The 27,170-nt window shown below is 43.0% G+C and overlaps 3 protein-coding genes across 8 annotated transcripts in view; all 3 read right to left on the minus strand.

The window, feature by feature from the left end:
* Window positions 1-13,951, minus strand: part of mmp28 (matrix metallopeptidase 28) — a 25,086-nt gene extending 11,135 nt beyond the window's left edge. For both annotated transcript variants that reach the window (XR_011978296.1, XM_072669044.1), the window contains exons 1-5: window positions 13,767-13,951; window positions 11,382-11,458; window positions 9,709-9,896; window positions 1,822-2,043; window positions 911-1,156 (exon numbers count right to left, since the gene is read on the minus strand). Coding sequence is in view for 1 of the 2 variants with exons in the window: in XM_072669044.1 (XP_072525145.1) it covers window positions 911-1,156; window positions 1,822-2,043; window positions 9,709-9,896; window positions 11,382-11,458; window positions 13,767-13,865 (832 nt within the window). In the remaining variant the exon portion in view is untranslated. The remainder of the gene's footprint in view (window positions 1-910; window positions 1,157-1,821; window positions 2,044-9,708; window positions 9,897-11,381; window positions 11,459-13,766) is intronic.
* Window positions 13,952-15,231: 1,280 nt separating this feature from the next.
* On the minus strand, window positions 15,232-23,545 carry taf15 (TAF15 RNA polymerase II, TATA box binding protein (TBP)-associated factor). 2 transcript variants are annotated; one of them, XM_072669088.1, is made up of 16 exons: window positions 23,441-23,545; window positions 22,186-22,219; window positions 22,014-22,059; window positions 21,841-21,907; window positions 21,643-21,748; window positions 21,434-21,555; window positions 20,545-20,707; window positions 19,145-19,179; window positions 18,587-18,619; window positions 18,256-18,374; window positions 17,927-18,056; window positions 17,745-17,837; window positions 17,566-17,656; window positions 17,351-17,430; window positions 16,989-17,115; window positions 15,232-15,669 (listed from the first exon to the last, which is right to left on the minus strand). In XM_072669088.1, the coding sequence occupies exons 1-16, from the start codon at window positions 23,448-23,450 to the stop codon at window positions 15,630-15,632; spliced, it is 1,296 nt and encodes a 431-aa protein (XP_072525189.1). In that variant the 5' UTR covers window positions 23,451-23,545; the 3' UTR covers window positions 15,232-15,629. The 2 variants fall into 2 exon arrangements, with proteins under 2 accessions (XP_072525189.1, XP_072525188.1); XM_072669087.1 differs by having other exon boundaries at window positions 21,643-21,751.
* A 1,351-nt stretch (window positions 23,546-24,896) lies between these two features.
* porb (P450 (cytochrome) oxidoreductase b) overlaps window positions 24,897-27,170 on the minus strand; it is a 28,722-nt gene continuing 26,448 nt past the window's right edge. For all 4 annotated transcript variants that reach the window (XM_072668912.1, XM_072668911.1, XM_072668913.1 and 1 more), the window contains one exon: window positions 24,897-26,410. In XM_072668912.1, the coding sequence (XP_072525013.1) occupies window positions 26,266-26,410 (145 nt within the window). In that variant the 3' untranslated portion in view covers window positions 24,897-26,265. The remainder of the gene's footprint in view (window positions 26,411-27,170) is intronic.

The following is a 27,170-nucleotide window of genomic DNA, read 5'->3' on the forward strand; positions in this document are numbered from 1 at the left end:
CAAATAAAACAATGATCTTTTAACCTTCAAAAGTCTGTGTTTAATCTAAGAAGGCCAAACAATGTTAGCTTTGCGCTTTAGCATTACCTTAGCACTAACATGCCATAGAAGTCTGACAGGTGGAAATTCAACATCGTCATAAAGCTCGGTTTTCACTTACTTTTCACAGAACTTTGCCATTTATAGTTAGAACTGATGGCCTAGCTCTAGTAGAAATGGTTCAGCCTCTGACTGTCCATAAATAAACTGCTTCCCTACTAAGTAATCTCACAGTGTTTACACAGGTCTCACAGGTCTATTTATAACATTTCATTATATTTCCCAACATATGACCATTTCCCAGCCTTTATTATTAAAAATGCAGTTTTAGTTATCTTTTAAGACTGGAATATATGTAAACAAGCTCTGTTCTGATTGGCTGCTGACTGTTTTTAGAACAGAAAACAGCATAAACATTGTAAATAGAAAAAAATCTAAGAATAAAATACAATAAAATGTAGGATATGGACCCTTTAAATAAACAAGCTAGCAGATTTCCACTAAACTCTAGGGAATTATTTAGGAAACCTTTGGCAAGGCTGACCACCAAGTGTGAAACATTGCTGATAGGATTTGACTGCATTCAGCCAACATAGAAAAAGAGAATTAGTGAGGTCACGTACGGATATTGGATGATTAGTTGTTGAGTGGTTCTCCATCATTCCTGAGAATGCAGTTACACTGCTCCACAGCCCAAAGCTGGAGGGCTTTATACCCCTCCTGGCATTGGGCATGGGCGCTGTTCTACTGAGAAAGCTTTTTTATGAAGATCTTACAAGCAACAGATGCACCGGAAAGTAGCTGATTAGAAGCGTGTCTCAATACTTTTGTCCATGTAGTGCAAGTAAAAGAAGACAAGTGATATTTTTACCATATAACTGTTGCACGGCTGTAATGTCGTCCCAGCTGAGCAGCAGATTGCGCCCAAGCTTCTTGTAGTAGGGCGACATAAGAGCGTGACGGACAGGGGAGTGCTCCAATCCCAGCGTGTGACCGATCTCGTGGGCGGTTACCAGGAAAAGGTTATGTCCTTTGTGGCCGTTGAGGGTCCAGCGCTCCGCCTTGTCAAAGTGAGCCTCGCCCCGGCATGGGAAGAAAGCATGTGCCAGGGCACCGCCTGGGAAATAAGAGCAGAGAAGACAGAGCTTTAAAGAGCCGGTGATTGTTCTAACTGTTCTTGATTACAACATACCAGACATTTCCTTCTGAAACGACTCAGCTGCGGGATGTTTTTCTTATTAATGAACCCCAGGTGATGCACATGTGGAACTGAAACTGGGTTAACAGACCTCAGACTGTACTGTAGACTGTAGAAGGGAATACTGAGCTGTTTTATTTGACGAGGACACAGCTCTAAGGACTCACAAGACTCAAAAGCTGGAGGCTTGAAAATCATGACCCTATTAAGATAAGATAAGATAGTCCTTTATTAGTCCCGCAGTGGGGAAATTCACAATTGGCACCATGCTGCCTAATGCCAGGCGTGGGCTAGTAGAGGGGTATAAAGCCCCCCAGCATTGAGGAGCTGTGGAGCAGTGGAGGAACTGTGTTCTCTGGAATGATGATGGTGGAGCTTCATCCAGTACTTTTGGGATGAGGTGGGGTAAATAAATGCTTAAATGACGAATGTAGGCCCAGCCTCCCTATGATCAAATGTATGATTATGACCACTGGGTGGATCGTATTCTAGAATTAAAGGCCTAAATATGTGAATTTTACAGTATGGATACGGTAGCCAATACAAACCAGTGGTATTCAGATTAGATGGGGGGTCACTCGTACCTGGACCATCAAATGCATTGCTTGTTCCATCGTTGTGTTCTCCCTCGTAGAAGGCCAGTCGGATGTCTGTTGGACCCTCGCTGACCTCCTGGAAGACCAGTCCGGACACATTGCTCCAAAGCTGGAAGGCTGTCTGCACAGCCAGCCGTACGGGACCCGGCGAGAGGTGCCGTGGCCAGTTCATGATGCGGTAAGTCAGGTGACGCTTGTACCACTTCTCTCCTACAAAACAATGGACACAGGAAAACTAGACCAGACCTTTACTTTACTATATTATCATATAAAAATTCAAAGCAAATGTAACCTTTTTATTTAACCCTTAACTATTTATTTGACCTTCTGCAGTGGTGGCTCAGTGGTTATAGTACTGGTTTATTGATGATATGCTTGTGGGCTCGAATACCCGGGTTCACTAAACTGCCACTTAACCCTCTCTGTTTCCTGGGCACCGCTGCGATGGATGCCCACCACTCCGGGCACGTTCGCTCACTAGTGTGTATGAGTGTGTTCACTGCACGGATGGGTTAAACGCAGAGGCCAAATTCCATCAACACAAATGATCAAAAACGACCCAAAGACAATCTACATTATATGGACAAAAGTATTGGGACACCTGTTAATTACTTGTTTCTTTAGAGATCAATGATATTAAAATAGAGTTGATCCTGCTTCTGTTGGAGTAACTGTCTCTACTGTCCAGAGAAGAAGACTTTCCACTAGATTTTGAAGGGGCATTGTTGTGTGGATTTGATTGCATTCAGTGACGAAAGCATTAGTGAGGTCAGGACGTTGGATGATCACCACCTCACCTCATCATCCTCAACTCATCCCAAAAGTACTGGATGGAGCTCCACAACCATCATTTCAGAGAACACAGTTCTTCCACTGCTCCACAGCTCCTCAATGCTGGGGGGCTTTATAACCCTCTAGCCCACGCCTGGTATTAGGCAGCATGGAGCCAATAGGGTCATGATGTTGATCTGCTCCAGAGAGTCCTATTCTATTGGCAGTACTTCTCTACAGGGACTAGACAAGCTGTGTGTGTGCATTTGCACATCTGTGTCAGCAATGGGTGCATTCATTAGAAGAGGTGTCCACAAATATTTGGACATATAGTATTAGGTCATAAAGTTGCGTCATATGGCCAGTGTGTTTGGTCAAGCGTGGTACTTGAGCGTCTCTCTCCTGGGCTCCTTTGACTCGTAGGCCATGCCACAGTCCACTCTCAGCTGTGTAAACCAAGACGAGCTGCTCACAGAGGATCTGTAAACAATTTGCTCAACATGTGCACGAGCTCTCGTGACTGGAAACATAATTACATGCTTCCCAAACATCAAAATGACACACTTGTCTATGAGGTATGGCCTCCTTAGTTCTTCATGAAACGGACTCATGGCCCTGGATCATTTACTTTGCTTACTTGACTACATAACTGCAAATAAACAGCCTTTATTTGGGGGGGGGGGGGTGACAACAGCCTGTCAAGAACACTGTGCATGTAAGAAGGGGCAGAAAGAACAGACCCAGAATTAGGTGCACAATATGTCCAAAAGTATCCAGACACCCCTTTCTTATTAGTTAATTCAGCTGTATGTACTGCCACTGTGCTTCACTGCATGATCCCACATCATTTCTAGCCCCTGAGCTCCCCCTACAGTCAAAACGTCAAAAGGCTGTACACATGCATTTCTGGACAAGCTGAGAGCTCCAGAAGCGTCACTGAAAGGTAGAGCAGCATGTGGACTGAGGGGGTAGAGTAATACTACAGGATTGGACACTAATATGACTCTATAGGTTACGCAGCGTCACGCTCACAGTTCTGGAGAGCGCCGTCCTGCTCGCTTCACCAGAGCTCCATAGTGCAGTTAGCAGCGCTCCGAGCCCGGAGTAGCAACGCTAGAGACGCTGTCCTCCCTGATACAGTCAGTGGAGCAGCACCGTGATCCTGAAGCTGCTGAGTTAAGGTGGAAATGCACTGGACTGTGGAGCACTGGAGCTGCTTTCTCTGGTATAATGAAGCTCTATTCGACACCTCTGGAATACGTTACGTGGTGTTTGTCAACATCCAGTGTAAAGTGTTCTCTTCCCAGAAGAGTAGAGCTGTTATTGCAGAAACTTTCTGTGAACACCCTTCATTTCAGAAGATACCAGAAGATACGCCATAAAAGTAGGTGTCTACCAATGCTTGGATATATAGGGAGGGTGAGGGCAGAGGGGGGGGTGTGGTGCCAGTGCAACCACCGCACAAAAGAGACTGTGTTAAAGTCATATTTAAATTTTAAAGGGTGTCCCACCCACAAGAAACGCCCTTTCTCTCATTACAGGGTGTAGCTGCTGGGAGACACAGCAGGACAATACATGTCAAACCAAGTTAATAATTAAAAGGACAGACGAGAGTCCTGAAGGAATGCAGACGGGCACAGAGACGACTGCGCCAGTGTGAGCGATGAAGTATCATTCAATACCTTTGGGGAGAGTTTGTGATCCAGAAATTCTGGGGGGCTTTATACCCCTCTACTAGCCCACGCCTGGCATTAGGCAGCATGAAGCCAATAGCTATTGATCTGCTCCACAGAGTCCTATTCTATTGGCAGTACTTCTTCTCTCGTTAGGGTTAGGGTTAGTTCGAATCCCGAGCCATGCTGCTTTGCCACCAGCAGCCGGAGTTTGAGAGAGTACAATTGGCCGTGGTCTCTCCGGGTGGGTCGATGGTGCTCCCTTCCCTCGTTGCTCTTAAAGAGACGCACAGGCGTCTGTTAGCTGGTGTGGTAGAGCTGGGCCCGGCGATGCCGCATCAGTGGAAGATGGCACATGTATCGGAGGAGTCTTTACTCTTTATTTGGGAGCATTGCTAGTGCCAGAGTGAACTACAAACGGGTGGGTTAGTTGGCAGAACCAAACTGGGAGAAAATAGAAAAGATTTGACAGAAGTAAATAAATAAATTAAATAAATAAATTAATTAATTAAAAAATATGATTTAAAAAATTGTAAGTCATGAGTCAGTGGAGTATAATAAGAGGGATCTGTAAAAAAATGTTTTGTCATTTCATTATTTTTTCAGGAAATTATAATCATTACACAGATTATTTCTATCACAAAAACAAATAAAGATTTGATGCAAAAAAAGATTTGATGCAAACATTTCTTACACATTTTCAATTTCCACAAGCCGGTGGAAACAACACTAGAGTGCACATTCAACTTGTGCACAGTGAAGTGAAGAGCTCAGGACTACAGGAGGGAGGTCCTGAGATAAAGCTATGAGGGAAGTGCAGATATGGAACAGGGTCCCCGAGGATACTAGGCCATAAACCAAGAGCGGGCCATAACCCAAGGGCGATAGGAGTGTAGGGGGTGTGCAAAGCCTAGAGCCAGCTGTAGATGATGAGGCCACAGGAATGTTCTCAGTGATGACATCCTCTAAAACTGCATCTAAACATGGCTCCTGCTGGGAGCGGAAGCAGGTTTCTGTACACTGGGATTGTGGAGTGGTGTGTACATGTCTATATTCTCTCACGGTTACAATCGTTATCTAGTCAGGGCTCACTCTCTCTGTAGAACACCATTTTCAGGACTTCTCCATTTGACAACATACATACACACAGTAAGCGTATTAAAGGCCTCAGTGTCAGCTGCTTTTACACACATGGGCACTATACGCACTTTTTACTACAAGATGCTAATCTCTTTGTATTTTCTTATTTTCCAAAGCAAAAAAAGCCTCTAGATAAAAAAGGTCTCTAAATTTCTAGGATATGTTGAAACCCCAAACTAGAATTCTAACAATCTGTGATCTAATCTTATACCTCACCTCACATGTACAATCAACCAACACCTCTTTCTGAACCACTTCAGGAGGCGTTCTGAGATCATTTAAGTGTGAACACATCTGTCCAAGACTAACTCGACAACCAAAAGTCCTCCCACTCCAAACAAATACTCCTCCCAGTACAACCACCACTCCTCCTACTATAACCACAACTACTCCTAGTACAACGGAACTCCTTCCACTACAACCAAAACCCCTCCCACTACAACCGAAACCCCTCCCACAACAACCAGATCCCCTTCCAGTACAACCAAAACCCCTCCCACAACAACCAGAACCCCTCCCATTACAACCAAAACTACTGGTTAACACACCCACTGGTTAACACACCCACTGGTTAACACACCCACTGGGTTTTTCTGAAACAGAACTCTAAAGAACCCTTTTTGTTCCCTTTCAGAGCGTTTTCCAGGACCGGGGTGTGGGGCCGCTGCTCTATGCTCATGCATTTCAACATTTATAAAACATAAGGAGTGTGTGAATGCACCCCTGGTGCAACCGACATCAGCCCAAAGTGTCAAACAGATGCTGTGGTAACAGACCGGAGCCGTTTCCAAGCCAAGCGAGGTGATTCTCGGGGCAGTTTGGCAGCAATCTAACCGCAGCACTTAACACCAACCCCTCAGGGAACACAGAGAGAGAGAGAGACAGAGAGAGAGAGAGAGAGAGAGAGAGAGAGACAGAGAGAGAGAGAGAGAGAGAGAGAGACAGAGAGAGAGAGACAGAGAGACACAGAGAGAGAGAGAGAGAGAGAGAGAGAGAGAGAGACAGAGAGAGAGAGACAGAGAGACACAGAGGGAGAGAGAGAGAGAGAGAGAGAGAGAGAGACAGAGAGAGAGAGACAGAGAGACACAGAGGGAGAGAGAGAGAGAGAGAGAGAGAGAGAGAGAGAGAGAGAGAGAGAGAGAGAGACAGAGAGAGAGACAGACACAGAGAGAGAGAGACAGAGAGAGAGAGAGAGAGAGAGAGAGAGAGAGAGAGAGCATGTTGAATCTGAAAACATTCCATGACTTCCTTCATGGAAGCAATTACAGTTGCAAAAGTGCTTGTAATGATGGTTCCTAGTGTGCAGCTCAGCAGCGAGAGCCTCTATGGCAATCAAAACTTCGGCTCCGAAGCAAGAAGTAACACACAGTCTGACTGTATAGCATCCGCTGAGTCCGACATCTCATGCTTTAATCACTGCAGCTTGTAAATAATAATTCCTATTCATATAACAATACACTACATGTCCAAATGTCTGTGGACACCCCTTCTAATGAATGCATTCAGCTACTTTAAGTTGCATAAAAATCTCTATCTCTGGAATGATGGTGGTGGAGCTCCATCCAGTACTTTCGGGATGAATTGGGGATAAGGTGGGTGGTGTTCGTCCAGCATCCTGACCTCACTAAGGCTATTGCAACTGAATGCAATCAAATCCTCACAGCAATCCTGCCTCCACAATCTAGTAGAAAGCCTAGAGGCAAGTTCTCCAACAAAAGCAGGATAAACTCTTTTTAATACCCTTCAGACTTTAAAAAACAATAGATAAGCAGGTGTCCCAATACTTTTGTCCATACTGTGTATACACATAAAAATCCTCAAAACGAGTCCAAACAAGCAGCAGCCAGTAGCAGAACATCCAAACCGGACCTTCTCCACTTTAACCTCATAATTCAAACAGTGCAGAACCAAAACAACAGGAACTGTGTCCAGTTACTTACGGACTGCACTGCATCCTCAAACCTCCTTACAAACGGCAAGCATACCACACCACACAATCGCACACTCACAGAACAAGCACTGCCTTCTCTGTTTATCCTGGACAAGGACGATGGAATGCTGGCTGTAAATATGAACAGGACCCGCGGTCAAATTCCCAAAACACGTGAGAAATTCTTCAAGCTTAATAAAGGTGAGCTGGAGCTCCTGCATGTCGGATCTCCAGTACGCAGGAGAAACTGGACTGAAGTGAATCTATGGGTTGTATATGAAGACTTCCCTCAAGTAAAAGTAAAAAAATGGAGCAAAGAAAACTACGTAAAGTCAGTCCAACTTAAACTGATAGAGAGTATTTTTTTAGTTAGTTTAGTCTAAAGTTCTCCTAACTCACATTTCTGCACCTCGGTTTGATCAACAATCCGTACTGAACCTCAAAATCCTTATTAAATGAGCTGCAGCTGAAACTGATTAAATATTGCGGAGGATGTTTAGTCTGTAGCCCCTCCCCCTTTAATTTGTTCACTGTGTATTCCCAGCTGCAGGTTAGAGCGCCCCCTATAACATGGAGGGAGGCCTTTCTATTCTCAGACTCCTGACTCCTTTACTCCTGAGCTGTGAAGCCGTGTACATTTCTGGGTCTGAGAAAGAAGGGCAGGTAGATTTACTCAGGACTGTGCTTTTATGTAGTGGAATTTCACAGCTCTAGACCGGCCCTACGGTCTAACTGCTGCTCATCAAGTGTGAGGAGTCATCAGTTCAAATCCCAGCAAGGCCTCAGAGCTCCACTGTCAAAAAATATATGGAACATGCTAACGTTTACACTCTACAGGCTGTACTGACTCCCTCAGGGGGCGCCATACAACACTAGGTGGAACAGACCATAAGCTGCAGGATTGCCTTTTCAAAATAAATAAAAATAAGTAGCTGGGTGCTTTTGAGGGTTTTTCACGTTATACAGAATGCATGCCAAATCATAAGGTCCATACTGCAGTGTGAAGGCTCCTTCATACTCCCTTTACATGATAAATGAATGAAAATACATCCACTAGGGGGCAGTTTAGAGTCAAAAGTGTCATTGAAAAAAAAGTAACGTAGTTCCTGTCCAATGTCCTTCCAGCTGTTTTGTTAGCAACGTTTCGTCCCTGTGACCCGGCGATGTAACGTCATACAGATGTTTATGATTTCGAACTATCAGCTGTCGTATTTTCGCCGTGGTCGTGTTTAGCTTTTTCCAAACTGCTGGCTACGCTGTCCCTGCGCTTTTCAGTGGTACTGCTCTGTTCCACCCATATACGTATTTACCTTTGAGCATGAATGAGCCTTAAACCAAGCTGTGATTTATGAGTACCAGGATTTAGTGTCTTAGAGTGCAATAGTTATGGACACAGTATTAGAGGTCCCCTTTAAGAAAGCACAGCCTGCACACGCCAAAGAAAGCTGGTTTGTTTAGCAGTAAGAACAGATGGTTGGCATCAGGTACCGACACGAATATGAACAAACCCAAGCTGCTGCTGCTGCATTCCTGGTGAATTACAAATCGCAAGAGTGACGAGGGGAGAATTTACAGTTTTTATACATATTATTTATACACAGTATGTAATCTGACTCCCTAATAAGCATCCAATAACAGCCAAGGGAAAAATCTTTTTTCCCCCTGTGGGAATAACGCAAACTCCCAAATGACAACACATCCTCAGAGGTCTATGGCAGCCTGCAGAGTGAAAGCAGTGTGCAGATTGAATTCCAGACACAGGGCGTCCCGAGAAGCAATCTTTTATGAGCTCTACTTCAGTGTAGGACTTTCAGCAAAGTGCAGGCGGGCGGTGGGACAGTGTCAGCTGTATAAAGTGTGTGTGTGTGAGTGTTTATGTGTGTGTGTGTGTGTGTGTGAGTGTGCATGTTTTGGGCCCTGCAGGTACGGGAGCGTGTCTTCTTTGTTGACCATCTGAGCATGGGTAGTAATTACTCCTCCCCATGATGTTAGTCATCAGCTTTTACAATGGGACACACCCGGCCCTTGTTTCAGAGCATCTCCTTTGGACTTCATTAACCTGGAGCGAGGGATGAAGGGCGAGCTGCGTCTGGATGACTGGATGTTAGGTTGGGTTTGAGTGAGAATAATATATATATGATACATATAGAAATACAAAAGGATATGATATGAACGAATATGATGCAATTGTTTAAAGTATTGAGCAGAAGGTTAATTAATAGCTCAGTTTTAGGGCTCTGTGGAACTCCCTCAGTTTCCTCATGTTGCTGGAGGTCCTGACTGAAAAACATCTTGGCTCCACAAACTCAGTGGCAGAACTGAAGGTACAGTATTTTAGTTATCAGAGGAAAACATGCTGACCTGGTCGAGTGTAGCGCTTCTTGCGTAGGTGCTGCCGCCTCTGGCCTGTGAAAACGGAGCCGACCCTCTGTGCCCAGGCTTCGTGACTACCCCTGTCCTTCACCCCGCAGCGCGGCGAGGCCATCTTCACCAGGGTGGCACTGTCCAGCTGGCCAGTGACAGGAAGGTGGGACAGCCACTGAAACTCCCTGCAAAAACCAACAGAACCTCCATGCACCTGCATCCACTGGGTTATTTAAATGACTTATTATTTATAGTGACTTATTAAAACTGCTGTATAACATGTATAATATAAATATACGTTTATATAGACCAGTGTTAACAACATTCTTCTGACAATATGTAATATACAAGACAAAGCTAGTGGAGATATAGTGCAATTCAACAAGTAGAATAAGTACTAACAGTTAAGCTATTGGCCAAAAGCCCAACAATACATATAATGAATATAAATAAAATGCCATTCTGGTTCGAGATGTAAAATATATCCAAACCGGCATCAGAACAGACACCCAAACCACAAACTCCATTCCCAGTAGAGAAACCATACACTGGTTACCACATCCCAGATAACACGCCCATGTGGGGTCTGTATGGGGAGCCCAACTGGGAACCAGGATGTTTTGTCCCTGGGTTTCACATTGGCTCCACATATGGATACTCACCAGGGTCAGTGATGGGAACAGGAGGGGTTCAGCATGGGTCCCATTTGGGTCCCATTATATTCCATACAGGGGCTGGTTGGGACCCATCTGAGATTAAGATATGCTGTAATGATGGGGGCCTGCTCACCTGGAAGTGACCTATCCCTCGTTGCACCCGTTGGCTGGGATACTGGTACAGAATTATTTTGGTCAGTGTTCTGGGTTATCAGAGTTTTTGAATCGGCAGTGGGGCGGACTGACTTTGGGGTTTAACAGATACTAAAATAGACCGAATGAATCAGGAACATTAGATAATAATGAACCAGGACAGCAATAATAACCTAATGAACAGCTCCTGACGGCCTGAACATTTACAAGATGGATGATAATTAATAACGTGTAATCAGTTTGGAGAGTGTAAAACCACGCCTGTACGCTGAAACCCTCCTGGGTACGCCGAAATCTGCACCACTTTAACGTCCTACTCCATCTAATCTCCTGCGAATGCAGCAACTTGGGAAAGACCACAGGGTTTCACAACAGGGTAAATGGAGGTCTTTCCTCTGCAGAGGCAGGGTATGAACTGCTCGACTCTGCCTAATCGCACAAGTTTCAGCGTAAATAATTGTCATTAGATTACAGCTGTGTGGGCCAGCGTAAACGCTCACAGGCCTAATTCAGTGATTAGTGTAAAATGGAGAGAGAACATGATACGTACCGTATTCCCAGCCTGTCAAAAGTTTAGGGACTTCAGGATATGGCATTTTTATTGTGCTCAGTTTCCTCCATTATTGTGTGAGTATTAATAATCCAGATCCACAGTTTAGATCAGACGAGCTGCTGATTAATCTGATCAGTAAATTCTCTTTATTTTCAGTCTCAGTTTCTATAATCAGACATTCTGGACTGACTGATTTAGTTTAGTCGAGACTTTTCTGAATATGAATAATGTTTTATAGTGTTTAATATCTGATAATCCAGTCTGAACTTATTAGTATTTTATATAAACTGAGGGGATGATGGTGTTACCTGACGGCTGACTTGACTTCAGTTACACTGTGCATGTGATCCTCTTCATGAAGGTATCCATACCTCTCGAGAAATCCCTGCACAGAAACAGACAATACTCTCAGCTTCCCCACAGAATCTCCCCTCATTTACTCCAAGACATCTGAGCAAGACTTATAATTAATAAAATATATATAAGCACCTCTATAAGCATCAATAAGCCAATGAGTCACTGACTGTCCTTCCTTAGAACACTTCCTTAGTAGGTACTGACCACTGCATACCAGGAACCCTGTACAGGACCTGCTGCTGATGTTCTGGAGATGTTCTGACTCAGTCATTGTCTAGAGCATCACAGTTTGGTTCTTGTCAAAGTGTCTCAGATTCTTACACTTGTCCATTTTTCACCTTCATCACCTTCAAGAACTGACTGTTCTTCACTCGCTGCCTAATATGTAGATCCACCCCTCGGCAGACAGCAGCCACTGGACCAGATCATCAGGATTCATCACTTCAGCTGTCAGTGGTTTTAATGTTATGGTTGATCGGTGCATGATGTTTGTGTGGTTTCTTGTTGGGCTTGGGACCAGAAGGTCGCTGGTTTGCTCCCCAGGATCAGCATCAACAGCTGAGGTGCCCTCGAGGAAGGCACTTAACCCCACATTGCTCCCTGGGTGCTGCGGTAGCTGCCCACCGCTCTGGGTGTGTGTTCATCCCCAACTCATCCCAAAAGTACTGGATGGAGCTCCACCACCATCATTCCAGAGAACACAGTTCCTCCACTGCTCCACAGCTCCTCAATGCTGGGGGGCTTTATACCCCTCTACTAGCCCACGCCTGGCATTAGGCAGCATGGAGCCAATAGAGAGTCCTATTCTATTGGCAGTACTTCTTCTCTACATGGAGCCTAACAGGGTGGTTAAATCATGCCCAGCCTGCTCCACAGGGGAAATCCAGCAGCCCCCTATCCCATCCCACCCCACCAAGCGCTCTCAACCTGTAATATGTGTACAACAACAGCATGTCTCCTATATGACTCTGCTTATTTTATGAGATATTCAGCATTTTCCATTCCCGCCTCAAAGACAAGTCCTTTCATGCGATTTCCATGTAGCCCTTGGTGACAACAGTGCAGGCTCCTACAGACCACCCAAACCTGCCTAATAAAAGGAGATAAGAGCAGATGTTGCTCCTGGCCATGGCTTCTCCACCTGCAATTTCATTTAAAGTATTGTTGTTAGGGATGAAACGGTTTCCCGGGAGGAGATCACGGCTCAATCTGTGTCCTCAGATCTGTTCTTTAATCCCAATTAAATCTGGGTTGGTCAGGAGCGTGTGCGCGATGCCGCCGCTGAGGTGTAAAAGTCTGCAGGGTGGTTTGGTGTGAAGTGGTGGATCGTAGAGGACCTCAGCAGCTCACACTGCTTTACGGCCGTGGTCATCTTTACAATGCAAATACAGCCATTTTATTAACTTTGCAAATGATGGTTTAAATGATGTGCTTTTATAATCAAATCAAATCAAATCAGGTTTCTTTGTCACATGACGTTACACAGGTGTAAAGGTGAGTGAAAATCCCTCACGGCAGTAAAAACACAGAAATACACAAAATAAGAAATACAGAATATTTACACTACACACACTACACACACACTATACACACACTATACACACACACTACACTATACACACACTATACACTATACACACTATACACACACTACACACACACTACACACACACTATCCATACACTACACCCACTATACACACACTACACACACTATACACATTTTAATCTGTGAAATGTTGACACTATTTATATATATATATATATATGCATATAAAATGAGTAAAGTTAGAAGATTTTCAAACACAAACAAAAACTTTAAAAAAGATAAAAGATCACACGTCTAGAAAATGTAGAGAAAATCTTCATTTCAGTCATTATTTAAAGACGTAATTTTAAAATCTGTAATATCTGTAGAGGTAAAGAGACTTTACACTTTTTCTCAAATTTACTGAAATATTTTGTCTCTACTTTACAGGAATGGGTCATGCATAGTTCTCTGTTTTCAACAGACTAAAATATGCCTAATAATAATAATAATAATAATAACAGAAAAAGAAGAAATTATAGTAGTAATATCAATGACCGCTTTAAATGTTCTGTTATTTGACCATCATTATTATTTGTTCTTCTGGCCAATTATAAAAATAAATAATAACAATAATAATAATAATAATAATAATAATAATAATAAATCATGGTACTCGGCTAGGCAGCTTGATATTTGTATTATTCTGCATATGAATGACTCCTGAAGCACCGCAGTGCTGAGCAGAGCTCCCGGCTCTCGGCTCCCGGCTCTCGGCTCTGCAGACACCGGTACTGCAGATCACTCACCTCCACCTCGGCAGGCTGAAGGTGCGGGTCTCTGAGCGGGGAGCTTCCAGCGGAGACCACCAACAGAAACACGGAGCAGAGGAGCCGGACTGGAGCCATCACAGACCTGCAGCTTCTACTGACCGCTGGAGGCTTTCACACCAAGCGCTTTCCATCAAACCCCAGAGGAGAAGGTCCCTCCCCCGGCCTCTTCATACCGCAGCCGGCGTGTCCTCCAGCCCCGGCCCTCACATTTAACCAGGGGCAGGAGGACCTCCTCCTCCTCCGGACAGGCGGAGCCACAGCTGCCGGAGGAGCCACCCAGCCTCCAGACACGCGGGCAGCTCGGGGTGCCCCCCTGCAGCTCTCCCCCAGTCACACGGTTTTAGGAAGCTAAAGTGGAGCTTAACGTTAAAACGACTTTAAATGTTTGAATGTTTGGTTTTGAAGTTTGGAAAACGCGTTAAAACAGATGTAATGTAAATGTAGCATTTCTTCACATTTATATAAACGTTTCTAAACGTTTGAGGGCTTTGCAACACCAGACTGACCAAATTCTCCACCCCAAAACACCTGAGCGCGAGAAGCACCACACCTCCCAGCGTTTCACAGCGCCTGCAGCACAGCAGCGCCCCCTGCTGGAGCTTCCGAGCGCTGCCGGCACCATAACAGATGTGAAGAATTCAGAAATACTTTGATGCCAGGAGGAAAATTGCAGTTATCACAGTTACAACTGATCGTGCAAGAACAAACACTATAATAAAAAAGAAAATGAATTGAAATGTGAATGTTTTATAGAATATATCAATATAATAAGGCATCAGTAACAGTGAAGGGAAACCTTCTGTATGAGGCAGTTCAAATAATTGCACCTCTGAAACATTGCATATTAAAATAAATTAATTACCCTGACTGCACATATGAACCATGTCATTTGAGCACTGCACAGATGAGCCATAGTGTCAGACATTGAGGGAGGAGTTAGGAGTTTGATGGCCACAGGTAGGCATGATCTCCTGTGGCACATTATGATAGTATTGCATTTAATTTGGAAGATTGAAAAAATTTGATTAACCTTAAAAAAATGAATTTTTAAAATCATTTTACTTTAACAAAGTTCTTTCAAGTTGTCAAAGGATCTGATAAACTGTCAAGGCTACGTCCCTTAAATTTCTCTTCAAGAGTCCCGTTAATCTACAGTACTTCAGCTAAATAAGGACATTTGACCTTCAATTATCTGATGCACAACCAAATTATACAGAAAATAAGCTCTTGCCTGCAAAAATTCTCCAAGATAGTTTCTCACCAACACTTGACGCTGGCGAGCTGCTAAAGGACAGCAATTAAAAACCAACCAACTGCTGATATAAAACCACTGTCCTTTCCAATGACCCTACCTAAACACCCAGTGCATTACTCGTCCTGTAGAGTGAGAACAGGTCCTCTTGCATACCCCCAGGAAAAAAAAATAACACTGAGCCAGACATTAAGATCAGAACAATGTTTAATATCATTTGCAAAAGAAAAACCCAAGTAAAACAGTTCATTTCAATCTTACAAAACAACGATATGAAGTCTTCGACAAGTCTAACACATTAAATGTAAATTCCACTAGTCAGAGAAATTAAAAGGGAGTAACAAAAATAATCACCTCTAGCCCACCCCTCCACGTTTCAGATCACCCCCATCCTCTAAGCCTCAAACAGTAGATTCACATTCACTCTTCCGAGCAGAACGCCACTGGACGCAGCACGCGAGACGCTCTGGCAGAAAAAGTACACAGACTGTGGAAAATGGAACGCTCCCATCCCTTCATTTAGCCTAATAATCCCTCCCAGTCCCATCCCGGATTCTTGGTTGCAACAGCATCTTTGCTCAGATCCTTTAGTATGGCCGGTCTCTCCTGTCTTCTCTGTGCTCCCCTCTGCAAACAAAGCAGAGTTGAACAGATTAGTGGTTAGAGAGCTAAACAGTAGAGCATATTCCAGTACATTTACTGCCTTCAGAACAATACTGCCATGAGGCTCATAAAGCAAAGTGCAAATACAGAGGATTACCACAGCAGCCCAGCGTCAAACCCTTAATCTTGAACATTGAAATTTCCAGAAAACTTACATTCTTTAAAACTTAAGCCTTTGAAATTCTGACCAATTATTTAAATAATGAACACCCTGTATAAAATTATACATTTAACACCTCTGGAATTTACTGCTCACAGAAAGGTTTATTTCTTTAATCAAATCAGAGACGCTTAACCCCTCACACTCCGAGCTGCCTTCACAATATCAAACTTAATCTGTATGCATTTCTCTGGGGGATGCAGTGCATGGATAAGACACCCCACTAGGGACAGAAACATGACTGAACATACTTCATGCAATTATGATCTTATATTTAGATTAAGTAATTTAAGGTAATTATACAACAGGTCTCAAACACATCATATGACGCATTTCAATTTAAAGGGTTAAACTACTGAGTTAAATGTTGATCAACCAAGCAATTAACTGCAGGTCTATATGACTTGGTATCCCTTGCCTTCAGGTAGCCAAAGATCAGAACAGAAAAAAAGGATGGGATATTTAGACTCTGAAAGTGCTTATACAGCTTCCTGAGTACCAATCTGGTCAACCTTCTGCAAATATCAGGAGACCGACTGCTCAGGCAAGTTCAGGTCAGACAAAAATTTACAACTCTGCATTTTTGCAGTTCTCAATTACATCTGCTTTTCAACCAGAGCAGTTCTACACATCTGAATGGGTTTCAGCTTTTTAGTATGTGCCAAAAAGAGCACTGTTAATCATACGGTCCAGCCTGGGTTACCAGCTCTTCAAGGCTGACCCTTCACTCAGTCATGGCAATCACGTTCAGACTGCAGGCAAATTCAAATCGTTTCTCAAATCAGATCTGGTGAAACAGCACTATTAATAGCAAGTGATCAGATGGGATTTGAGTATGCAGATATTACAATCTTATCTGCGTGGGTCACTGCGGTACCGATGCAGGCGCTAAGGAGCTGCTTTCATAAGTTAAAGCAGGAGAGATTTTTCTTCATGTAGTTTTTTGGTCTCCAGATCATAATCGGGAAGTCAATCTGGATAACATCTAGGTATGCTAAAAGTGAGATTTGGGCCAGCAGTTTGAACATAGCTGAAGCGTAGCCAAAGCCAGGTTTAGTCAAAAAAAAATTAAAAAATAAAAGGTTTGAGCTGCAGTCAAGAAAAGGACAATAAAATATCATACCTTCCTCCCATCTTGTATCCACCACCACCATAGCCACCACCTCCACGGTCTCCACCTCGGAAACCACCTCTGCCACCTCGGAAACCACCACGATCACCACCGCCATAGCCTCCTCTACCACCACCACCTAAAGCAAAAAATAAAAAACCAAGCCATTAAATAAGTTACGTACCTTCATCAGAACCCAAACACAGAATTTGCTAATTAACTTTGTGATACTGAATTTTACATGTTAATCAAAACTACCAAGCATCACATCAAATCTGATTTACAGTGGTCACCCAACAAACTCAAGTACTTTGCAGCAGGTAGAGATCTAATAGTGAGGGCACTCCCTACAGAACATCTGCTTTCCTACTAACCTCCAAAACTGTCTCCTGGTTTTGGTGCCCCACATTTGTTGCATTCATATCTTCGAGCAAAGTTCATGTTGCCGCAAGAGCTGTAAAAACCAAACATACATAAGGTGAGCAGACCTCTTTCAAAACTACACAGCAACACATTAGAGCACTCAAGGGTGTTTTTCTACTAGGAAAACCTGAACCAGTAATTTAAAATCAAGCCTTCATGTATTCACCTGTTGGGACAAGGCCAGTCTCCTCCTTTGACATCAAAATTAGGACCGCCGCCGCCGCCCCCACCACCATAGCCTCCTCTCCCTCTGAATCCTTTAAAGACAGTACAGAATTAATGCAGACGAGGCTATTTTTATCAACAGTGGCAGGGTAACAAGACAAGTGTTTAACAGTGACGCACCTCCACGCCCTCTGCTTCCACCTCCTCTTTGGGTGAACTCAGCCCTTCTGGTGGCAAATGAGACCTTAATGGGCTTACCATTAAACTCCTTGCCTGAAAATGAGCAAAACCCAGGAATGGTTAAAGATCAGCATGTACAGAGCTGGCACCATTATTTCAGCAGCACAGCAGAACAGACTCACCATCAAACCAATCAATGGCTGCTTTGGCAGATGGAGGGTCATCAAATGAAACGGTGGCTTCTCCCTTTAGTCTGCCAGTGGCTTTGTCTGTGTACAGATTGATCATTGGTTTGCCAGTCTTCTTATTGACCTAGAAGGAAACAAGACATTTTAGACAGGCACGACAATCTAATGAAACCTCTAGGAATACTGGTCTGATCATTTTATTATATAAATACAGAAAGAAAATCACTGGCCCAATGACTGGTCTTACCGTGATTAAGAATCAAGCCCTTAAAACAATTAACGACAAAAACAAATGCAAGATTATTAATTTTGGTTAAACCTGCCTTAATGATCCCAATTTGTTTGAAGTAGTCACTGACTTCCTGAGTGGTAACCTCCTCTCCAAGGCCTTGGACAAAGATGGTGTTGTTGTCAGAGTTGTCAGAGTTGTCCTGCTCATCACCTGCAAAAAAGAAATCAAACCTTAAATACCGACAAAAAAAGTATAAGTCTTATGCTAAAAATAATTGAAAGAACTTCAAAACTTATGGCTTAAAAAAAAATATCATTTTTTACTTAACTAAATTGATAAAATAAAAATTGGTAAATGACAGGTCCTGTAGATCCTTGGTCCTTTGGATTATACATTAGATTTTGCTTTAGATCTTTGCTTACCTGCATCATCCCTTTGACCAAAGTCTCTGGGTCCTGAAAAACAGCGAGACAGGAAAGGGAGAAGAAAACCATGAGTAACTAAGATTAATCATTAAAACCAAATAATAACCTTATTCATTTACTATGAAGGTGTCCCAACTACAAAAGATACTTTAGCCTCTTTACAGCTATGCACCAGTTCTTTCTGAATTGGCAGCATCATTTCAACACCTCGTAAAACCAGCACCAATGTTCTTGTGAGTGTTTAGTAAGATAAAAACCACCAAGTACTCTTCAGCTAAAGCATGTGTCCCTTCTTCGCCCATAGGCACTGCTGGCATCCACAACGCTGGCTTTTTTTTTTTTAGGTCAAAAGTTCTCATGCAACAATACCATTACCAGTAAAATGAAGCACTGGATCTTAGTCCAATAAGAACATTACCAGAAAAAGAAAACCTAAAAAGGGGCTTTGTTTGGGTTTGTCCCATCAAAAAGAGGTGGCTGTTTTTCCTTTTTCATTTAAGCTCCCTTTCTCACTCCTTTTTCCCCACTGAGACAGTTCTGATGCTCATCACTTACCACCGTAATTTTTGTAGCCACCACGGTCACCACCACTGCAGAGGAAAAATGGAAGATATGATGGCTTTCCTTTGTCGCAACCTGGGAGCGCAAGGCTCCCCTCTTATGTGCATTGTATCCTGTCATGGTTCAGTATTGTAAAGGCAAAATGTCTCCTGTAGATGCACATGGGCTAAAGAGCAGGGCCAATATTGCAAGAGACATTTCAATTGATAGATTTAATCAATGGACTACATTTATTTCCAATTTGGCAGCTGGGTAAAAACTTTGGAATTAAAAATATAATTATAGCTTATTATGCCAAAACTGAGCAGAGCATGGAGGATTCCCTCCCAGCTCCCTCATATCAGGAATGCAGTAAATTTACATGTCTACATAAGAGCTGAGGCCCTCAACTCAAAGTTGAGTGCACTCTGGTATTTTCTTCCACTGTGTGCTTAAATGAGCTCCAATAGTTGAGGTCCAAGTTTAATTTCATTCACTTTGATACCTGTAGTATAAAATGTAGACCATGTTAACACAAAAGCATACGACTCCATGTGAAAATAAAATACAACACTTCAAACGATACCGTTTCATGGCGAGCGACTGAATTCTGAACTGCAGCTTCTGAGGCATTAAACTCCACAAGAGATTCTCCAAAATAGAGAGGGGGCAGGGGGTTTGCTAGCAAAAATGGTAAAGGCAGCCATAACAGTGACCTACTTACACCTGACTGACTAGCTCTTAATGAGGCGACTGACTCCAATGAACCATTCTTAAATAGTAAAAGTATAATAAATGACAGAGGCGAGTGCTGACCCCCAGTTAAATCTCAACTTTCTTGCTGCATTTCGAGCGTACCTGTCTGCTCAGTAAGATGGGGAAGAAACACTTTGCCAAAAGCTAGTAATTAAGTTGGGGATCAACAGCATAGAAACAAGACATACCAGATAACTTCATATCTTAAAAAAAAAAGAAAAAAGAAAAAAAAGAAATTATATTATATGATGAATTATGATCTGGCACCTTGCTGTGTGTTGAGACCCATCCAACCAAGCCTGGGGCACCAGGTACGAAAAGAGCTGAATTTTAGGCTGACATCAAGAACATGATTTCCTAACTGCAAATTACCAAACGGTTTAAGGTTGGTCACTTCATTCTGCACAGACCCACCAGGATTTCATTCGAAGATAATTAAAATTAAACCCTAAAACTGTATAAAGTGTTTTTAATCAAAACAAGTTACGTCCATACTTGCTAGATCATTCATATCTGAAACTAAAAGAATTAAAGGACTAATTAAGGATTATCTACATAAAAGAGGGAAACTAAAATATGGCGTGAGGGCTCATGCATTTCCATGAAACAATTAGCAGTGGGTAGTAGTACCTGTTAGGGGGGCACACTTTGGGACTTACCCCATACCAAAGGATGGGCCTCCTCCTCTTCCACCTCGGTCATAACCCCCGCGGTCAAAACCGCCTCGATCATAGCCGCCACGCCCTCTGCCTCTGTACCCATCAGACCTGTCCCCACCACCAGCAGCAGCAGCATCATCGCCACCATACCTCCTGCTGTCACCTGGAGACACAGACATCACCTTTCCTTACTGTGACCGAGCTAGACTTGTAGCATGTAGCATGTAACTCCTACTTATCTGGTGTAGCATTAAAGAGACACATTAGTACAACTGAAAATGCTGATTTCTGCATAGTAACATTCTGCTCGACTATAGTATTATAACCAATTTGTCAAATCTGTGAAATACCATTTTCTTGAATAACCTGCCAACAGATTTCTACTAGTCTTCTAACTAATCCAAGATTGGACTATTGATTTGACCATATATTTACATATGCCAGTTCAGTGGCTATTCCTGACAAAAATGGTCACCAAAGGATGGGTCGCTGCACTGTGCCATATCACGCTGGCCAGTGAAAATGTGCCTTTACAGATCAACATAACACTAACCTGCATTAGAAAGCCAAGGTGGTACACTATTTTGCATCATTATTCATTATGTAATGTTACTAAAAAGCCTTTAGATTTGCAACAGAAAACATTAAGATTTTGAAATAAATGTGCAACATTTAAAATATGATGAAAACCACTAATTTAATTTTAAAACTTAGATTTCAGTGACTAACCTGAAGCCTTAATGTCCCACAACACTTTTGGCCGAGCTTTAATACGATAACCTGGCAGTCTATATAAAAGCTTTCCTGCTTCAGATACTGATATTCACAATGACTGATTTGTGGCCTGTGAGCAGGCAACAGCTCTTTAAAAGGCTAAAAAAGGTATTACCTTCATTCCGCCTTCCATAGCCACCCTGCTGCGAGCTACCGTACGAGCCCGCCGACTGGCCATATCCTGCTTCAGACTGCTGACCGTAAGAGCTCTGTTGCCCATAAGTCTTGTCCGCAAACCTTTTTTAAAAAAGAAAAAAGGTGACTGAACAAAAAGGTAAACCATGCATGCCCAAAATACCACAGCTTAAAAGCTCAATATCGTACCCTGGCGTAGAATCAGAGCCTTGCTGCCCATAACTTTCATAGCCTTGCTGTTGCGGCTGACCATATCCACCAGATGAGTAACTTTGCGTTGACTGTCCATATCCTTCTGCTGAAAGACAGAAAGACAAATTAATGAAGACCATATTTAGACAGTTATGACCCTTATAACCTCTACTGTGGGATTGCCTCCATACATACCTGATTGACCATAACCTTCATAGCTCTGTGTGCCATAAGAGCCACCACCATTACCTTGCCCATAGCTCTGCAGGACGACAACAAAGGGCAATTTAACCTAAATGAACACCTTTATTAAATAAAAAGGTTGCACTTACAACAGCATGGCCGTGAAGATTCGCATGTTCACATACCTGCCCAGCTTGCTGATAGCCCTGGGAGCCCCCGTATGAGCCATAGCTGCAAGACAAGACCAGAACAATTAAACGCACAGAAAATGACCATTTTTACTCATTTTAATGTAAAAATAAATAAATAAATAAAACAATAAGATCTGAGTTACACCAAGCTGTGTTAGTTACTTGCCTTTGTTGGGCTCCAGGCTGCCCATAGCCTGAATCTACGGCCAAAAAAACAACAAAAGGTTAATGGAATATATTAAATTACTATACACAGGTTTAACAGACGTCCAGATCTGAAACGGCTCCTGTTTCTCCTCCTCTATATTTCATCACAACTAAACTTGAATACTTTAATAAACACCAGAGAAGCTGTGTTTTATCCTGTTCCAACACTACAGCTTAACATCCAGCCCAGCTTCATTCACACAGACTGCCCCAAACTGCAGATCCCCTAAAGTACAGGAGAAACACAATATTTAGAGACTTTGTCCTCCCTCAGATTAATCATATATAATAAATCACCCCCCTATTTATCATTTATCAATTTATCCATTCCCTCAAACCGAACCAGCCACCTCTATTAGACCCTGTTCAGCTCAGGTAATAAACCCCGAGTTCCCCCTCGACTGAAGACCTCCTCCCTCAGCCCGAAGCCCCTTACTGCACCCCTGGCTGGAGCAGCCGGTGACTCCCTCCCTCAGGGTAAAAACCTGCTCCCTCGGTTGGACTGAACCGACCCCCCCAGTGATTCAGGACTCTAAATAAGCCCCAGGTGCTGATCTGAGAAGACCCCCGTCCTCCAGCCTCCGTGTGTTTGGGCGAGAGCTCTGCGTAGCTTCTTCCCACAAAGGCAGCGAACAGCCTCGGCCTTAACGACAGACCTTCACTGCTGAAATGTCGTCCAGCTCACAGCTGAGCGAGCTACCTGCCTCCCAGTGAAGAGCAGGGCTGCTGCGAGGTCACACTCCCACCCACACCCGGAGATGGAGCCCGGGGTCTGAGGAGAAAGGCGAGGCCTGAGGCGGCACGGGCTTTAGCATGAAGGCTAAGCCACGCTGCTGGCGAAAATGGCGGTGAAAGGCACGAACACTGCGGCAGCCCGTGTAACCAGCCCCCGCCTAAACACTTCAACCCTGCAGCTGTCGCAGAAGAGCTATTATAATAATAATAATAATAATAATAATTCACAGAATGTTATAACGCCGGTATGTTCTCAAAAACGAGCCGCCAGCGTTACCCAGCTATCGTTAACAACAGGTTAGCCGGCTAAGCTAACTTAGCGCCCCACACGGCTCGGACTAGTGGGCTAGCCTGAATGCTAATAGCTAGCTAGCAGCTAATCGGGTCATACAAACAAACCAACGCGCCGCTCAACGAAACACGACACTGTTACCATACACACAGCACTACAACCACACAGGAACGACCGTGGCTCTTACCAGAGGCCATAGTTCCGTATGAAAATAAAAAATTAAGCCTCCACTTCTGCCCCAAACACGCGAGGACCCGCTACCGACCCGCTGCCGACCCGCTCCCGAGCCAGCGCCACTGCAGCACTTATAAACTCCGACCCGCGGCGGCTCAGACCAACTCTCCCACTCACGCTGGCTTACATTGCTTTAAATAAACCACGGGCTGACGCAAAATACAGAATCGACAAATACAACACGTTTGCGTATTTACTGTTTCATAACAATACTTTAATAAAACGTAAACAATAAAAAATATTAATGTAAAAAAAAAAAATACAGAACCCCCCTCTCTGGTAGCAGTGGTACAGTCTTAGCGCCCTTTCTCCGCAAGAAAACGTGATCACGTGACTTGCAATGGCTGGTCTGGCCAACCCCACAACCCCCCAACACACACACACACACACACACACACACACACACACACACACACACACACACACACACACACACACCACACACACACACACCACACACACACACACATATTACACACTTCATCTTTTAATTATTACATTAAGAAATAAAAAGCTGGTCTTAACAATAATCAGTATTAAAATATATGCTCTTAACGCTGTGGCGGCCTCAGACTGGAAGAGGTCAGAAGGTCAGCCTCTAAAATGATTAGGGTTTTTAAGTTGAATTACAGAATTAATTTAATTTAATTTAATAAAGCAGAGCTTGTTTTCATAGTGCTGTTAGTTTCTACAAAAGGAAATTAATGGCTTCGTCACAATCAACGTCACGGCCCACTTCTCATATTTTCCAGGGCGGCTGTGTTCCTGTTGGCCTTTTCCTCCAGGGTCACTCCTAGATCTTGTTTACCAACATCTGCATGTGTAAAAGAGGTCGCTGCTCTCCTCAGCCACCATCCACTTAATCATTTTGTTCCTCAAGACAGAACGTAAGCTATAACATTCAAATAATAATAATAATAATGTGTATAAATCTAGAAATAATTAGAATTGTTTCCAGATTAGGGTCTAGAATATATTTTGCATAACTAGTAATGTACAATGAACTACAAACAAGTTCCATTTGTTCCTATTCCTAATCTGGACTTACTCTTGACTATTAGAAAGTCTTGGTCGCGACTCGGACTCAATATAAATGTGATGTTTTTTGCCTGAACGACTACTAGAGATTTTCCTAATAGACGTGTAGCATTTAAACCCTCCTTGTTTCGCTTATAGGATGATTATTTTTGTTGGGGCTCTTTTCCACAGTGCAGATTTCTTCTTCTTTTCTTCCTCCATCGGACAGCAGAACATTTAAATACATTATAGCCTTGGTTCTTCTGATTTCTAGGCCATTGTACAACTTAAATTCTTACCCCACTATCACCTGTTTGGTAATCCCAATGTTAAAATGACAAACAAAATAAGAGTTAAATAAAAATAAATAAATTTACAAAAAAAAAACCACATTAAAATCTCAGTTTCAATTTTATTAATTTAAAAAGACATGCCTAGATAGTAGTAATATATAGGAAACATTCATTGCATATAAAACTGTATGATGCTGACAAAATAAGTAACAGCAACAGTACCAATTTACATCACATTCTTTTCCCAAAATAATTCATTCATCAACTGCAGATTCCATTCATAATGAGAAAGCAAACTACTTCTTCAATAAGGCACAAGTTGACTAGTAAACAAATAAGTTTGAGAGGCCAACAGTCCCTTATATTCTGCAAGTGGTCGAGTATAAAATGAGACTGGAACGAGGTTTGAGGTGGATGAGGTCAGGCAACATTTCTGTAGACAAAGCCGACGGGGTAAGCATGTGTGTTCATGTCTCTGAAATGTGTTGAAGGATGTGGTTTTAACTGGACACATGAGACGAAGGACATAACGCAGACTTTAGTATGTAATGCTACAGCATTCAAATGGAGGGACAAAGGGAAGAAAATAAACATGATGATGAGGCAGGGATAAACTCTCAGTCAACCCGACTTTAGGGCTGAAAACATGAAAATGACATTATTTCATGACACCAGAGGCGCCACAGTGTCCTATAGGGTGTGTGAGATCGCCGTCCCAGTCTGCACCACCCTTGTGTTGAAACTGAAATGTTGAGTTTTTTCTGAAATATTTAACAAATAAAATGCAAAGTGAACGCTGATGCCCTGTATTCATTCCTGCAGAATCCAAAAGTGAAGCACAGTGGACTATAGAACTGGCATCAAGTGCATAGCCATCACTAAACAGACTTACATATAATCAGCATCTCCAGAGTTATTAAAGGCAGTCTTTCTTTGCAGCCAGTATATTCACCCTAATAATGGCCTAGAAGGTTAAAGCCACTACCTTTTCGGCTGCATTAACAGGCTACTTAAATTAGTGGCTACCGCAAATTCAAAGGTACTTAATTGCAAAGATAGTCTTATCAATTTCTACTCATAAAGTGAAAGGCTATGTCGAGTAGCCCTGCACTATTACTATTCCATAATCAGTGTACGTTTCATGGTCCCACATAAAAAACATTCGGCATTCTGCACATAAGCTAAAACGAGCCCTCAGTGCATCTTATGAGCTGCATACCATAAGGCGTTAAATCAGATGAAGCCTATTAGACACACACTACGGCTGTGCTGTATGTATGTACACTGAAAGAATCTGCAGGCGACTGCCAGAGCATGAGCACCAGCTCGAAACTACAGTGAGTGAGCTAAAAGTCTGCGTGCCTGTGTTTTTCCTCTACTACACTCCAAAGATTACATACACATTTAAAGCGGTCCTCCGAAACAGCGGAAAATGATAAAATAACATTGAGGAGCACAGGGGAGTCATTTAACTCCAGACGTCTTGCGAGTAACGTCCCTTGGTCATCAGTTTCTTGATGTAGTCTACGGCTTGGGTGTGCGTCATGCCGCCCAGCTCCTCTGCTATCTCGTAGAATACGGTCTGCACATCCCTCGCCATGTTACGTGCATCCCTGGAAAGAAAAAAAAGAGGGGGTATTTAAGTGAAAAGTGCCCAGATCAGTGTTCCCCTGCTGTTACTACAACTCAGCAGCTTTGAGGTCATTAGGAGTTGTGTTAGTGACTGATAGGGAGGTTATATTGATACCAGTTTATATTGTTTTATGATTTATATTGTATTGTAAAGCACTTAGCTGCATTCTTATATGTATAAAAGATACTGTATACAATTATTATTATTATTTATTATTATCATTAAAACAGCCAATCAAATCAATCTCTCTTCAGGAGATTGGTGCTGAGGAGAATCTAACATTAGGATTACTCTTTTATAGCACAACTATCAAATCTGTGGATTTTAAGCAGTGCTGTGCTTCCCATAACTATAAACATTACATTGACAAAAGTATTGAGACACTTGCTCATTTACTGTGTTGGATGACAACCACCCAAACTCATCTTCAAAAACCCATGAGCACAATCATTCCAGGGGGTTAATTAATGTCGTCTGGGCAGAGTCTGAGAGTGATTGCAGTCAGGACCCATAAGCAGCAGAAGTTGGAGCATCTTGCTCATCATACAAGCTTTTGTGCTCGGCTATGAGCAGGCTGCGCTGTTCTGCCACTGCCTTCATGCTCATGTGTTTGGTCTGGAACCATGACAACTGAGCTATGATTGGTCAGCCTCACTTTTAACATATCCAACAATGCAGAAAACGTTGCAATGCTGCAGTCCATCAGTCTTTTGACGTGACTCATTTTTTGGTCCGTAAAA

Source organism: Salminus brasiliensis, chromosome 23 (genome assembly GCF_030463535.1).
Source record: "Salminus brasiliensis chromosome 23, fSalBra1.hap2, whole genome shotgun sequence".
In the NCBI taxonomy this organism is placed as follows: domain Eukaryota; kingdom Metazoa; phylum Chordata; class Actinopteri; order Characiformes; family Bryconidae; genus Salminus; species Salminus brasiliensis.